The 13,141-nt window shown below is 49.5% G+C and overlaps 1 protein-coding gene across 1 annotated transcript in view; it reads left to right on the top strand.

Annotated features, from left to right (window-relative positions):
• Nucleotides 1-13,141, top strand: part of PTPRN2 (protein tyrosine phosphatase receptor type N2) — a 673,487-nt gene that overhangs the window by 221,616 nt on the left and 438,730 nt on the right. The window contains 1 exon segment of the mRNA XM_060156261.1: nt 1,582-1,741. Within this exon segment, the coding sequence (XP_060012244.1) occupies nt 1,582-1,741 (160 nt within the window).

A 13,141-nucleotide genomic window follows, 5' to 3' on the forward strand; every position in this document is an offset into this window, starting at 1 on the left:
ATTTGTAAATAAAAGGGAAGATCAAAAGCTATGTCTCTCCAAATACAAAGTCAGAGAAAAGGTGGGAATAAATGAAGAAAGCAGCGAATGCGTCCTTGTCCTTCCCACGTGCCGAAACCACACATCAACGGCGTGTAAGCTCTTCCTCTTCTGGTGGTCTGGGATATTCTTGTTCACATCTAGGGCACTTGCGGCGGTTAATAGAAAATAGAACAAACTTAAAGCCCCATATCTGCTTACATGAAGATCAAATGGGTTTAGTAGGTGAGGAAACCCCACGTACACTGTATGTAAACATCAGGGAGCGCTTGTGTGCAGTTATTTATGATTCACAAGTCACCGCACGTTTACTGAGCCCCGGCACAGAGCACCGCTTGAGGTCGTGTGTAGTCCAGCACTTTCCCCACAAACAGTGTCTGTGGTTGTCAAAGAGTTCGACAGGGACTGAGTACTGTGTTTTATATAATCTAAAAAGTGCATTTTCTTAAAAGAAAACAAGACATGTTTTTTCCAAGTAAGTCCATAATCTGCATCACTGCCATTCGCCACAATAATCAGTTTGTTTTCCGAAGTTCACTCCCAGTGATAAACGATCTTAGTCACAGAGACGCTTTTCCTAACGCTGGAAGAGTGCCATCTGAGAGGCCAGCGGTGGGAAAGGCTACAGCTGTAAAGCTGACTCGGCGTCACCCCAGAGCCTGCCAGGTGTTTCCAGGCTTGTTCTTTCAGTGGACGCTGTTCTCAGTGCCGACGGTGACTCGGTCTCCGTGCAGATTCTGGGCAGAGCAATGAACAAGAGAAACCCCCAAGAACAAGGTCCCTTCTTCCAAGCAGCCTCTCGGGATCGCTTCCTGCCTTTTGCGGTCCTCACGCCCCATCCTTCACAGCTGGAGGTCTTTCTCATGACATCACTCTGACACCAGCCCTCGACCCCCTCTTCCTCTTCTAGGGACCTTGTGGTCACACTGGGGTACCGGGAGGGCCCCCCACCTTAGGGTCAGCTGAGTAGCAAGCTGATGCCCCCCGCCGCGCCATGCCACGGGACCCCATGCGGTCACAGCTTCTGGGAGTCGGGATGTGCCGTCGTGAGCACGACCCCCTCACGCATTGCGCCCCTACCCCATTCCTCTGCACATGGGGGGCGCTGGCTGAGATGGTGGGGTCCCAGAGCCAGTGGAGGGTAGGAGCAGGGCTCTCCAGTTGCCCCTCCCCACACTGAGGAAACCTCTCTGCCACTCAGGTTCTTGCTGGGCTTGAGTAAGGCCAGCTGCTCCCCACATTCTAGTTTGTCTCCTGTCCCCGGTGGTCGGGGACGCTTCTTGAGAACATACTCTAGGGCTGGCCCTCTTCTCAGGGTCACTCACCAAGTCCGCACAGTGTCCAGCCGCCAGGCTCAGGGGGCGCATGAAAGTTTCCAGCTGCAGTTGGTGAGAGCAGCGGGGGCCGGGCTCTCGCCACCTGGCCTGACGCCCGGGTCCCCACGTGGTCCCTGCGGCCACCCTCCCTCGCCGTGGCAGCGTCTGTCAGCGGAATCAACGCCACGCCCCGTGGACTGGCTCACGCTTTCCTTTTGCTTTGCAGGAGCTCAAAGCAGAGTGTCCAGGACAAGCGGAGCCTCAGCCTGGAGGGCGACGTGCTGGCCGAGGCCCTTCAGCGCTACCTGCCCTACCTGGAGGCCCTGTCCCAGGCCGCCGTCCCTGATGTGCTCCCCGGGCTGAAGCCGGACAGGCCGCCGGCCCAGGTGACCCTCAGAGCCCCTCTCTGGTCTGGGGTGTGTCTGCCCCTGCTGGGGGCTTCCTCCGGGCACACACAGGGAACGTTTCCTATGGCTGTGGCATCACTGGGCTTTTCGCCTGTGTCTTGGGCTAGCGGGGGGTGGGGGGAGCTGGGGAGAGACAGGGTGCGTCTCCACCCTTTCGGGAGGACCTGCGCTTACCACCTGGACCCGGGACCCGGCTGCGGGGTCCACTGTGAGGCAGGACAGCAGGAAGTCGGTGGGCACAGGGTGAGCAGCCATCCTGGTTGCCCGAGACTGTCCTGGTGTCGGCACTGAGGTCCTGTGTCCCAGGGCGGCTCTCCTTACGCAGCCTGCCCTCGGGGCGCCCCGTGTGCGGCAGCTGTCAGGTCCTCAGTGCAGGTTCGTTCTGTACCAAGGCCAGTCTGCTCTAGAGCCATCCAGGACTCGAAGCCCATTGAAAAGAACAGTTTATAGAAACGGTGAGAAATCTCATAACTTTCTAGATGGGAAAGTACGCATGATTTTATGACAACCGGTTAAACCAGAGTTGCCAGCTTTTGACTAGGCTAGAAGAGACGGGTCTAGAAGTGGTGTCCAGGGCCAGAGGCCCTCATGCACCTTGAGGGTGGACCTGGGGAGAGCATGGAAGTCCGGGTGCTCTGGGCACGTGGGGTGTTTGGCAGCCACATTCACGCTTCTTTCTGCGGAAGGTCATTTCCGCCGATGGAATTGGACCATTTTAAGCCTGATGCCGTGCGGGAAGATGGATGAAAGCCCGGGACGCTTAGCTCCTCTCACACCCCCCAGATTCATCCCAAGGCGGCCGGCCCTGGGACACCGGGGGAGCGATTTGGGCCACGCCTTCACTCGCTCTCCTGTCACTTCAGCCAGCTCTGGGCTGGATGGTGGGTGGCACACACGTGGTGGCCGTGCGGGGTGGCTGAGCTCGGTTAGCTCCCTGGACCAAGAGTGGCCTGAAGCCAGCTGGAGGGGCCTGAGTGGGCCCCTGACTCCGCCACGCTCGCCTGCTGTCCGCGCCCGCGAGACGCGGGAATTAGGAATGAGCTGCAGTGACTGTAGGGACTTGTTGACGGCGGGGCCTTTGAGCCTCCGGGAGGTGCAGTGGTGACGCAGGTGAGCCGCCGACACGGCTCCGGGGGCAGATGTGCTGCTCTTCCGGCTGCGCTCGGGCCCTCACACGGACCCGGGGAGCTTAGCGCAGAGCCCTTCCGGCCCTGACTCGTGCACACGGTGGGCCCAGCCCTGCGCGTGTTCTCCAGGCGTCTTCCCCACTGGAGGAGACAGGTGACTGCTGCCTTTGCCAGGACCGTGCATTCCTCCCAGACTGTACCCTCGGCACCGGGCTGCCTCGGACAGGACTGATCACATCCCGACCTGCCCTCCCTTCTAGGAAACATTGATGGGGAAACAAAATGGCTGTCCCTGGTCTTGTCCAGCGTTCCGTCAGCAACGGCCACCGCCCATCAAGTTTGCCCTCCGTAATCTTTAAAACTCCCACCCAGGGGAGTGACCACACCTCGTGGTCCGGCTGGACCGTGCCGGTTTGTGCTTGCTGCCCGTCAAAATTACCAACAAGCCCCTTTTCCCTCTCAGAAGTGTCCAGTTCGAATGATGAATCCCGTGGTCACCTCACCACACAGCGGTTTCAGCGTGACGGTCACAGGATTATTCGAGAATGAGCACCTGGCGGCACTTTGGCTTAGGTGTTTTTATCCTGTGTTAAGAGGGATGCTTCTCAATATTTAAAAATGCATGAAAACCTGGAACTCATTATTTTCTCTGTCCAGGGTTTAAATGAGGAGAAGGCTCTTCATCATCCCTGTAATAAACTGAGACAGGATAAGGTCCAAGAAGCTCTTTGTGCAGACTTTTGCCCGGGATTTGGGCAGTGTTTTCTGATCCCCTCCGCTCTCGGGTGATGAAGTATTTCAGTTGGAAATGCAAGCTTTCTACACGATGATCTTTCAAGGTGCAACAATTTGCAGTGAATTTGTTTATGAATCATCTTTTCTATGTATGTGTCATCAAAAACCTAGCTGTCACAGACAGAGGGATGCTGTGAACTTACCATCTTTAGAGGTTTAGTATAAGTACTTCCTGAAAGAAGCCAGAGGGCGTAAAATCACTCTCCCCTTAGACAGAACCGCCCAGCCCCGAGCCCTGATGCACAGTTGTGCTCTTACCGTCACCAAATCAATGCAGTTACTGCTTCTGCATTGTCAGTGGTGGAAACCAGCTCCCACTTTTATCAACCACAGTAGGGCTGGTTCATTACAGAAAACTTGCAGGTCCCAGTTTATTCTATGCCTTGGAGGAGGTTTAAACCGAAATTCATCATTTGGAAATACCATGGATTAACCGATTTATTTGGAATCCTTGTTTTACGCATTTTTATTGTGCAAGAAGCTGTGCTGGGTGCTGGGACTTTACATTCCTGCCCTCAGGATTTTACAATCTCACTGAATGAGGGAGACACAGAGATACATTTAAAAGCAGAGCAGGTGCTGTAATGGAGGGAAGGCTGAACTTGAACCAGGTAGGCATGTGGGGTCAAGGGCTTCCCAGGGGCTGGGTGTTGGAAGAGCAACCAGAAGTCGGCAGCTGAAGATGCTCAGATGAGCTCAAAGTGCAGCATGTCAAGAAGTCCCCCTGGTCTACCGCAACAGCAGGAATAAGCCAAGTGAGCTACTAAACCACAGCCTTCAAAGACAAAAACAAAACCCAGAAAGCTAGGACACAAAGAAACCTGAACGAACTAAATTCAGAAAGGGATGAGCTCATTCTAGGGGAGAGAAGACCTCCGCTGCTTTCCCACAGGCAGGAACCACAGCGGGGAGAGGAAGAAGGCGGCCTAGGGTTTAAGGACTGTTGGCAGCGGAGCCTGGCGCAAGGGTAGAGCCCAGAGGCAGGCTGCACAGAGCACTGAGTGCTGGAGATAGGACACTGGAGGGTGGGAGAGGGGGACAAGGACCGAGAGATGTCCTTCCAAGGAGCTCCAGGCCTTCCTGAGCACACCTCAGCTCTCCGAAGGGTTGGGATGAGGCTGCATGGTGGAGAAAGGTCTGTGAATGGCATGCCGAAAGCCAGGAAAAGAAGTCTTCAGCGACTCACAACGGTACTGGGCTGTGAATCAGAGAGAGCTCCCCTGGTTCAGAAAACCGGCAGCTGTCTGCAGAGCATGAAGCAATGCTCAGGTTGCACTAGGGCTTGGATCTGCTGAAGAAAGGGCCCCAGTCCTGCCCTCAACATCACTGTAGTCAGTAGTGACTGAATCTGACCGCCTCTGCAACAGAATCCACACCAACTTCAATGACAGATTTCATGGCCTCAGCCACCACATCAGCAGGCTGAGAAAGGAAGGGACCCTCCGCTTTCTAGGGTTAAATGTCATTTACTTCATCCTCCTTTACTCTTAAGCAAAATTTCCAGCGTACAATAACAAAGTGGGAGACACATGAAGGAACAAGAAGATGTCACTCTTGGTCAAGAGAGTAAAGAGTCGATAGGAGAAGATCCAGGTATGACTCATTCATTGGGATTATTGGAAAAGGATATCTTAATAATTAGGATAAATACGTTAAAGGATTGAGTGGGAAAGGTGGAAAAGCATAAACGAACAAGTGGAAAATTGTAGCAGAGAGATGGAAAGAGTAAAAAAGAACCAAATGGAAATGCTACAAATTAAAGTAATAAGATCAGAAGTAAAGAATTCATTTGAGGAGCTTAATGATAGACTAGAGAGAGTAGAGGGAAGAATCAGTGAATTTCAAGTCAGCTCAATTGAAATGATCAAAAGTGAAACAAAAAGAACATATTGTAGGGCTTCCCTGGTGGCGCAGTGGTTAAGAATCCGCCTGCCAATGCAGGGGACACGGGTTCAAGCTCTGGCCCGGGAAGATCCCACATGCTGTGGAGCAACTAAGCCCATGTGCCACAACTACTGAGCCTGCGCTCTAGAGCCCTGAGCCACAACTACTGAGCCTGTGCACCACAACTACTGAAACCCGCACACCTAGAGCCCGTGCTCCGCAACAAGAGAAGCCACCGCAATGAGAAGCCTGCACACCGCAACGAAGAGTAGCCCCCACTCGCCGCAGCTATAGAAAGCCTGCACGCAGCAACGAAGACCCAACGCAGTCAAAAATTAAAAAATAAATTTATTTTAAAAAAGATTATATTGTAAAACAGAGTGCAAAATGGAACAAAACATCCAAGATACATGGTGCAATTTCAAATAACTCTAACACAAGTATAATTGGAATCCTAGAAGGGAAAGAGAAAGAGAATGAGGCAGAAGAAATATTTAAAGAAATAATGGCTGGGTTTTTCCAAAATTGACAAAACTTATCAAAACATAGATCCAAGAAACTTAGTGAACCTCAAGCAAGATAAATACAAATCTAGGCATATCATAATCAAATTGGGGGAAAACCAAAGATAAAGAGGAAATCTTAAAGGTATCCTCAGGGGAAAAAGACCCCTTACATCTAGGGGAATGATTATAAGAATGAAGTCTTACTTCTCATTAGGAGACCATAAAACAATGGAAGAACATCTTTAAAGTACTGAAAAGGAAAAAAAGACCAAACAAATCCTGTCAATTTAGACTTTTATATTGTTCAAAACTGTAGGTGAAACAGGAAGAATCTGTGTCTGGAAGACTCATACTCCAGAAATGCTAAAGGAAGTTCTTTAGCTTAAAGAAAAATGATATCATATAGAAGCCAATATCTACAAAGGGGATGAAAAGAACCAGAAATGGTAAATTTGCAAGTAAATATAAAAGATACACACACATAACATATATGAATTTTTGGATAAAAGCTATTGGATATTTGAAGCAAAATAATAAAAATGTATTTGTGGGGTTTTTAGCTTACGTGGAAGAAAACTACATGACAACAGGACCACAAAGAGTAGGTAGGAACACTGGAATTATACTGTTGTAACTTCTTGTTGATTTGTGAAGTTCTGTGATATTATTTGAAGGTAGACTGTGATAAATTAGACACATTATAATTTTTACAGCAACCATTTTAAAAATAGGTATTACTGAAGGTCAATTCAGAGATAGAATGGAATGCTAAAAATGCTTCATTTGTCCATAGGAAGGAAAGCAAGGAGGAAGAGAGGAAGAAAGATCAGATGGGTTGAATATAAAGCAAATATCAAGAAAGTAGAGTTAAATCCATCCATATCAATAATTATATTAAATACAAACGGATTAATCCCTTCAAATAAAAAGCAGAGATGTTCAATCTGAATAAAAATTAAAAAACAAGCTTCAACTATATTCTACTAAAGCCATCGCACATGAAATAGACATATATAGGTTGAAGCAAAAGTATGGAAAATATACACAATGGAATCTCTAAATATAAGAAAACTGGTGTGACTGTATTGATATTAATCAACGTACACTTCAAGACAAATAGTATTATTAGATATAGAGACTTTTTTAATGAGTAAATGGTCAATTCATTAAGATGACATAGAAATCTTTTTATGAACCTAATGTCAGAGCCTCAAATACATAAAGCAAAAATATGAAACTATTAAAGAGAAATGTACAAGTCCACAATCATTTTTAGAGATTTCAACTTTCCTCTCTCAGTAACTGATTATACAAACAGATTAAATATCAGTAAGGATACAGAAGATTTGAACAACACCATCAACCAACATAACCTAATTGATATTTATAGAATGATACACCTAAAACCCGCTGAATACACATTATTTTCAAGTACACATAGAGTATTTCCCAAGATGGATCATGTGCTGAGACATAAAGTAAGTCTCAACAAATGTCAAAGGATCAAAATCATACAGAGAAAGATATTAAAAGAAGAGAAAACTACAGATGATGATCTCAGAAATACAGAAACAAAATTTCTAGACAAATGAAATCCAACAATATGAAAAACTAATAATACATCATGATCAAGGGAGATTTATTCCAGAAATGCAGGGCTGGTTACATCTGAAAATTAATCAGTACAACTTACCATATTAACAAGGAAGAGAAAAGCTATATGACAGTCTCAAAAGTAAAAGCACTTGACCAAAGCCAACAACACGATAGAGACCTACAGCTAACACCGTACTGAATGAGGAAGAATGAGTGCTTTCTGCTTCAGGTCTGGAATTCCACAAGGATGCCTGCTTTTACCTCTTCTGTGCAACATTGCCCTGGAGGGCCTAGCTCGTGCAGTAAAGCAAGCAAAAGGAATACAAGGCATCCAGATTACGTGATCATCTTTGTAGAAAATTTGGTGGAATCTACAAAAAAGCTACTCAGACGAATAAGTGAGTGTGGAAATGCTGTGGAATGCAGAGTAAATATACAGACATCAATTGTATTTCTATATACCAGCAACAATTAGGTATTGGAATTATAAAAATATCATTTGTAATAGCATCAAATATTATGAAACAACTAGACGTAATCTAACAAAAATATGTGTAAGGCTTTAAACGTTGAAAATTTTGAAACATTGAGAGTAATTAAAGAAGACCTACATTCGTGGAGGTACACGCCGTGATCACGTGTGGGAGGACTCAGCAGTGCTAGGGTGGCAACTTCCCCCAAACTGTCCTATAGACGTGACACCTCTGTTTACAGAGGGAAACCGAGGCTGAAAAAGACAGAGTGAAATGTTCACTTTCAGATGCTTAATTGGTGGTAGAGCTGAAGTCAGGGCCCTGGAATTCTTGTTCAACTTTTTCGTGTTTGTTTTTTAAGCCAAAAAGAAGGCCCCCAAGTTGCCTTCTTAGAAGCCGGTTGAGCACAGTTCTGCGTTTTCCGTCAGCCAGCCTGCAGATGGGCCTGCTTCTCTGTGGCACTGCCTGAAGCCAGGCCTGGGGCCACATCCAGCTCTGCTTCTACTCACCAGAGGTCCTGTCTCCTTACCCACAAAATGAGGAGTCTGCAGACACCAAAATGTCATGTCTGTTGAGAGGGTCAAAAAGAAGTAAAAACGCATGAAGCCAAAGAATGGCCTGGCGCCGGCACTCAGAACACACCACCCCCGTGGGATGGTTATCCTGAGGTCCTCCGGGTGGACGCTGCAGGCAGCTGACCTGCAACCACGCCTCGTGCTCACCCGGGCTGGACAGAAGGGCGGACTGCAGCTCTGCCTCAGTCCATTCCCTTTACCTCTGCGGGCATGAGGGTGTGGGGTGCAGCTGCTGCAAAGGACAAAGTGCAAAGCGGGAGGAGCGCCCAGTGAAGCAGAGGTGACGCAGTGAGAAGGTAGTGCCACGGGGAGACGAGAACCAACGCGCGTCCTGTCGTCGGCCGTCTCTGTGGACTAGTTCCAAGCTGTGTAATGGGGCATCGTTTGCAGATATCCATAACTTCACACCCACGCTTTGTACTGCTGTCAACTTCCTGCAAAACTCATTGATCCTGTGGTTTAGAACTTAACACCTCTTCAACCTCAGATTTTGTGAACCCTAGAAACTGGGGACTGATTTTTCTAACTGATAGTTCTGTATGTGAGCAGCAGATAGCGTAGCTGTCGTGGTCAAAGCTAGACCAGTGTGAGGCTCCTCTGAATGCAGGAATGTTTTTGTCCTGGGGACAGTGCTGTCAGTAAGAATGACACCTCCAGTCTACTGCCCCTGAACGTGGGCGGGTCGCTGAGAGCCTGAACAGGACTGAGCACTGACAACCTTCCCACTGTGTGGAGACAGAGACAGAACAGCTTGCCAGAATTACCCTCTACGGCCCGAGCCCAAAAAGGCAGAGCAGCCTAACCCCAACTCTCCATTAATGAGCCGGAGGTGAGGGTTGCCGAGACCCACCCCCAGCTCCCCAGTCTTGCCGCCTCCAACGGCATCACGGGGCCATCTCATTAGGAAGCCTGTGGACAGCCCCACCACCGTGTGCTCGGTCACGCCGGCAGCAAGTGTGTCTTGATCAATGTGCTTGTCAGCGCTGCCTTCGGGCTGTGAGACACACCGGAGGAAATGTTTGCTCTGTGGTCGAAAGATGGCTCAATTTGGGTTTCCTAATTTGTTCTGGATCTTGGCACGAGAGAATATTTGATGAGCACAGTGACTAATGTATAGACAAAAGTCTCATCCACTCAGTGTTCGCCGGCAAGTGGGACTCGGAGGGCCTGCAGTCGGAGCTCATAATTGTGCAATCTGGGACTGGGCAGGTGCATCTCCATGAGAGGAAGGGGCCCTGACTTTCAGCTCTAGTGCCCAGGCCCTGGCACGGCTGGGAGCCACGCAGGCAGGGGATGTGATGCAAGTTGTGGCTCTAGGAAGGGTGTCACCTGGCTCCAGGAAGCTGCCCTGATTTCCCCAGCTGATTATGGTCACTTCCTTCCAAGCTCCGTATCCCCAAACCTCTTTGATATACTTTCCATTACAGTTACTAATGTCTATGACTTAACTCCCATTTCAGTCTGCAGGCTGTTTGAGGACAGGTCCATGTTGGAGGCATTCTTCCCCTGGAGAACATAGAATGTGGTCCAGAGCTCAGCACACAGCAGCACTAGTGGCTGTGATGCTGCTGGTGGTGGCGGCGCTTGGTAGCAATGACGCTGATGCTACCATTTATCCAGTGCCCTCCTCTGAGCCATGTGCTGAGCTAGGTACCTGTACTCTCCCTAATACAACTGCTTCCAGAAAAAAAGGACTCCACCCCCCGCCCAGTTTTGTAGGGGCAAAAGTGGAGCTCAGAGAGGTTAGAAAGTTCTGAAGGTCACGCAGAGCTGTGCTGACAGCACTGGGTCAGTCTCCCAACCGAGCCTCCTGTCCCCTTGGTTTACTCAGCAGACCCTTGTGGGATGTGCAGGGAGTGGATCTGCGCCGTCTCGTGTGGAACACCATGGGCTGAGGAATGTCGTCCCAGGGTACATTCCAGGAAGGCTGGCAGCAGTTCTCAGCTGCTTCACACACATGGCGCAGACCACACCAGCGACACCCAAACTAGACCGGGATGACACACGGTATGAGGGGTGAACAAGCCGGAAGTGGCTGTACCAGCCAGTCCTCATGCTTCCCACAGGTTGCTAGTCTCCAGATTTGGGCAACTGCAGTCGTAGCACTTACTCAGCATTATCTTAGGAAACTGGACATCGTAGTTTGTTGGACTGAGGTTTAAAACGTCTTCAGAGTAGGGGGTTGAAAATGGTTGTAGAATTTTAGACCCAGAGGTGGGACAGAGTCCACTTGGATGGCTCCCTCAGGGCCGGTGCTCAGGTCCCACAGCTCTAAAGGAAATGCGGCTATGACACGGGCGAGTGAGTGACAGCCACTCGCTGTTAGTAGGCTAGCGGTAAGCCACTAGTAAGTAGGGGCTACTAGCGCTTCTGTGCCAGGTGCTACGCCCATCATCCCCATTTTACAGGTGACTTAGAGGCTAAATAACTCGTCAAGGCAAAGGTCACTAAGCAGCAGAGGTGAGACCCAAGCCCGGCAGCCTTGCCCGGAGGCCAGCTCCCTCTACGTGCTCACTGCGTCCGGATAGGAAGCCTCAAAGAGGAAGCGACCGAGAGGATACCCTCCTCGCTGCTGCCCCCGCCCCCAGGCTCTGGGTGACCTGGGCACCCTCACCCGGGGCCGCGCTAAGCTCTCCCACTCTCAGAGGACCTGGGGTCACCTGTGAAAACTGAAGTTTTTTTTTTAATTATTACTTTTACAGTCTGCCGACTGAAACATTATTTTTCCCTCTTCACCTTAATTTGGTTCAGAGCATAGAAGACCTCACGCAGACTGTTTACCCTGGTCCACTGCACGGATCACACTCAGCACTGATTGTCTGCGCTGTGTGCGGCCTGCTGCGCCCGCCCCCCGAGCTCTCCACTCGACTCTAATGAAAGGCCCTTTGAGTAGAAGGTGCATTCGCGGCAAAGAGGGTCGGTGTTCGTGGCACCGTAATGAGGCTCTCGGAGGCCGTCCCAGCCTCCAGCGCTGGGGCCCGACCAGGTGTTCAGAGACAGCCTTTCTCCACGGAAGTTCAGGCTGAACTTAAGATTGACACTTACACCCAATTTGTGCAAGACTGCTGGAGGGGCTGCTTGTCGTGGAGGCATCCCTTCTCTCTCTCTCTCTCTCATGAATCTTACTTTTTCTCTTCTAAAGGAAAAGCAGTTGACTTCAGCCAGCACTTGAACAAAATTATACCATTTGGATGACAACTAAAATCACATCATTTAGAGCTAAAAACAGTCTTGGAGATAATGGCCAGTCTCCTCTGACAGGAGAAAACCGAGTGTCAAGAGGTCAGGTGACCTGCCCACGCTAATATGTGAGAACGGAACGTAGCACCATGTCAAGCCCAGCTTCCTGCTTCAGGCTGGCTACGCGAAAATCTGTCCTGCAAGGCTGAACACAGGTATTTTTAAAATGACAGATTTGGGAGTCTGAGCCACTGTCTTAAATTCAGTGACGGCCGCACATCTTAGCTAGATCCCCAGGTGTGTACCCACTGACTAAACACCGATTTGTGCCCCAAGGGAGGTGCATGTAGAAAATATGAACGGGCGAGATTTTAAAAGTTTATGGTCCCTGCATGAAAGCAGCCCTGAGTCATCTCCGAGTGGGAAATTACTGTTTGTCCATGAAATTCTGACGGTGCCGTCGTCAGAGGCAGAACATTGAGACTTCTAACGTTTTTACAGCTGTCCCAGACGTGAGGAAACTGGGCCTCGTTTTGTCTAGTGGGCAAAACAAAGTGTGATGAGATCATGTCCGGGGAACGTTTACTAAATGAGTGAGGAGGCAAAGTGGGTGGAGGCTGAGGGAAAGGCCATGGATTCGACATCATCTGTAAAGCAAGAGGCCCTGGCAGCTTCACCGGCCAGAATATCGCTGTAAAAAGGGTTGGATGGATGGAAAAGGGATTTAAGTGGTCAGTGAAGACAGGAGCTGGAGTGAAATAAAAACCGTCAGACGAAGGAGAGAGTCCGTCGCGGGGGAAGCTACTCTGTGGAGTTACAGTACACACCAGTGCATGGCTATGTCGAAGGAAGACAGCTGTACTACAAAATAAAAAATAGTAAGAGGAGAAATGGAGCCCTCACATGCTGCCGGCACGGTGATAGTGGTGCAGCCTCGCGGGAACACGTTTTGGCAGTTCATGCAGAGCTGGCCACTGCCCAGCACCCCCCTCCCAGGCACGTGCCTGGGAGACATGAAAACAGGTCCACACAGAGACTTGTACACGAAGGTGCACAGCAGCGTTATTCACAATGGCCCCCAAATGGAAACAACCCAGATGTTCACCAGCTGAGGAATGAAGAAACCAAAATGTGCTCTGTCCTTAATAATTTTCAGTCATCAAAAGGAATTTGGCACCAACGTGCTACGACACGGATGCACCTTGGAATAATCACGCTCATCGAAAGAAGCCAGACACAAAGG

The sequence above is a fragment of the Lagenorhynchus albirostris genome, chromosome 8, assembly GCF_949774975.1.
Source record: "Lagenorhynchus albirostris chromosome 8, mLagAlb1.1, whole genome shotgun sequence".
NCBI classification, from domain to species: Eukaryota; Metazoa; Chordata; class Mammalia; order Artiodactyla; family Delphinidae; genus Lagenorhynchus; species Lagenorhynchus albirostris.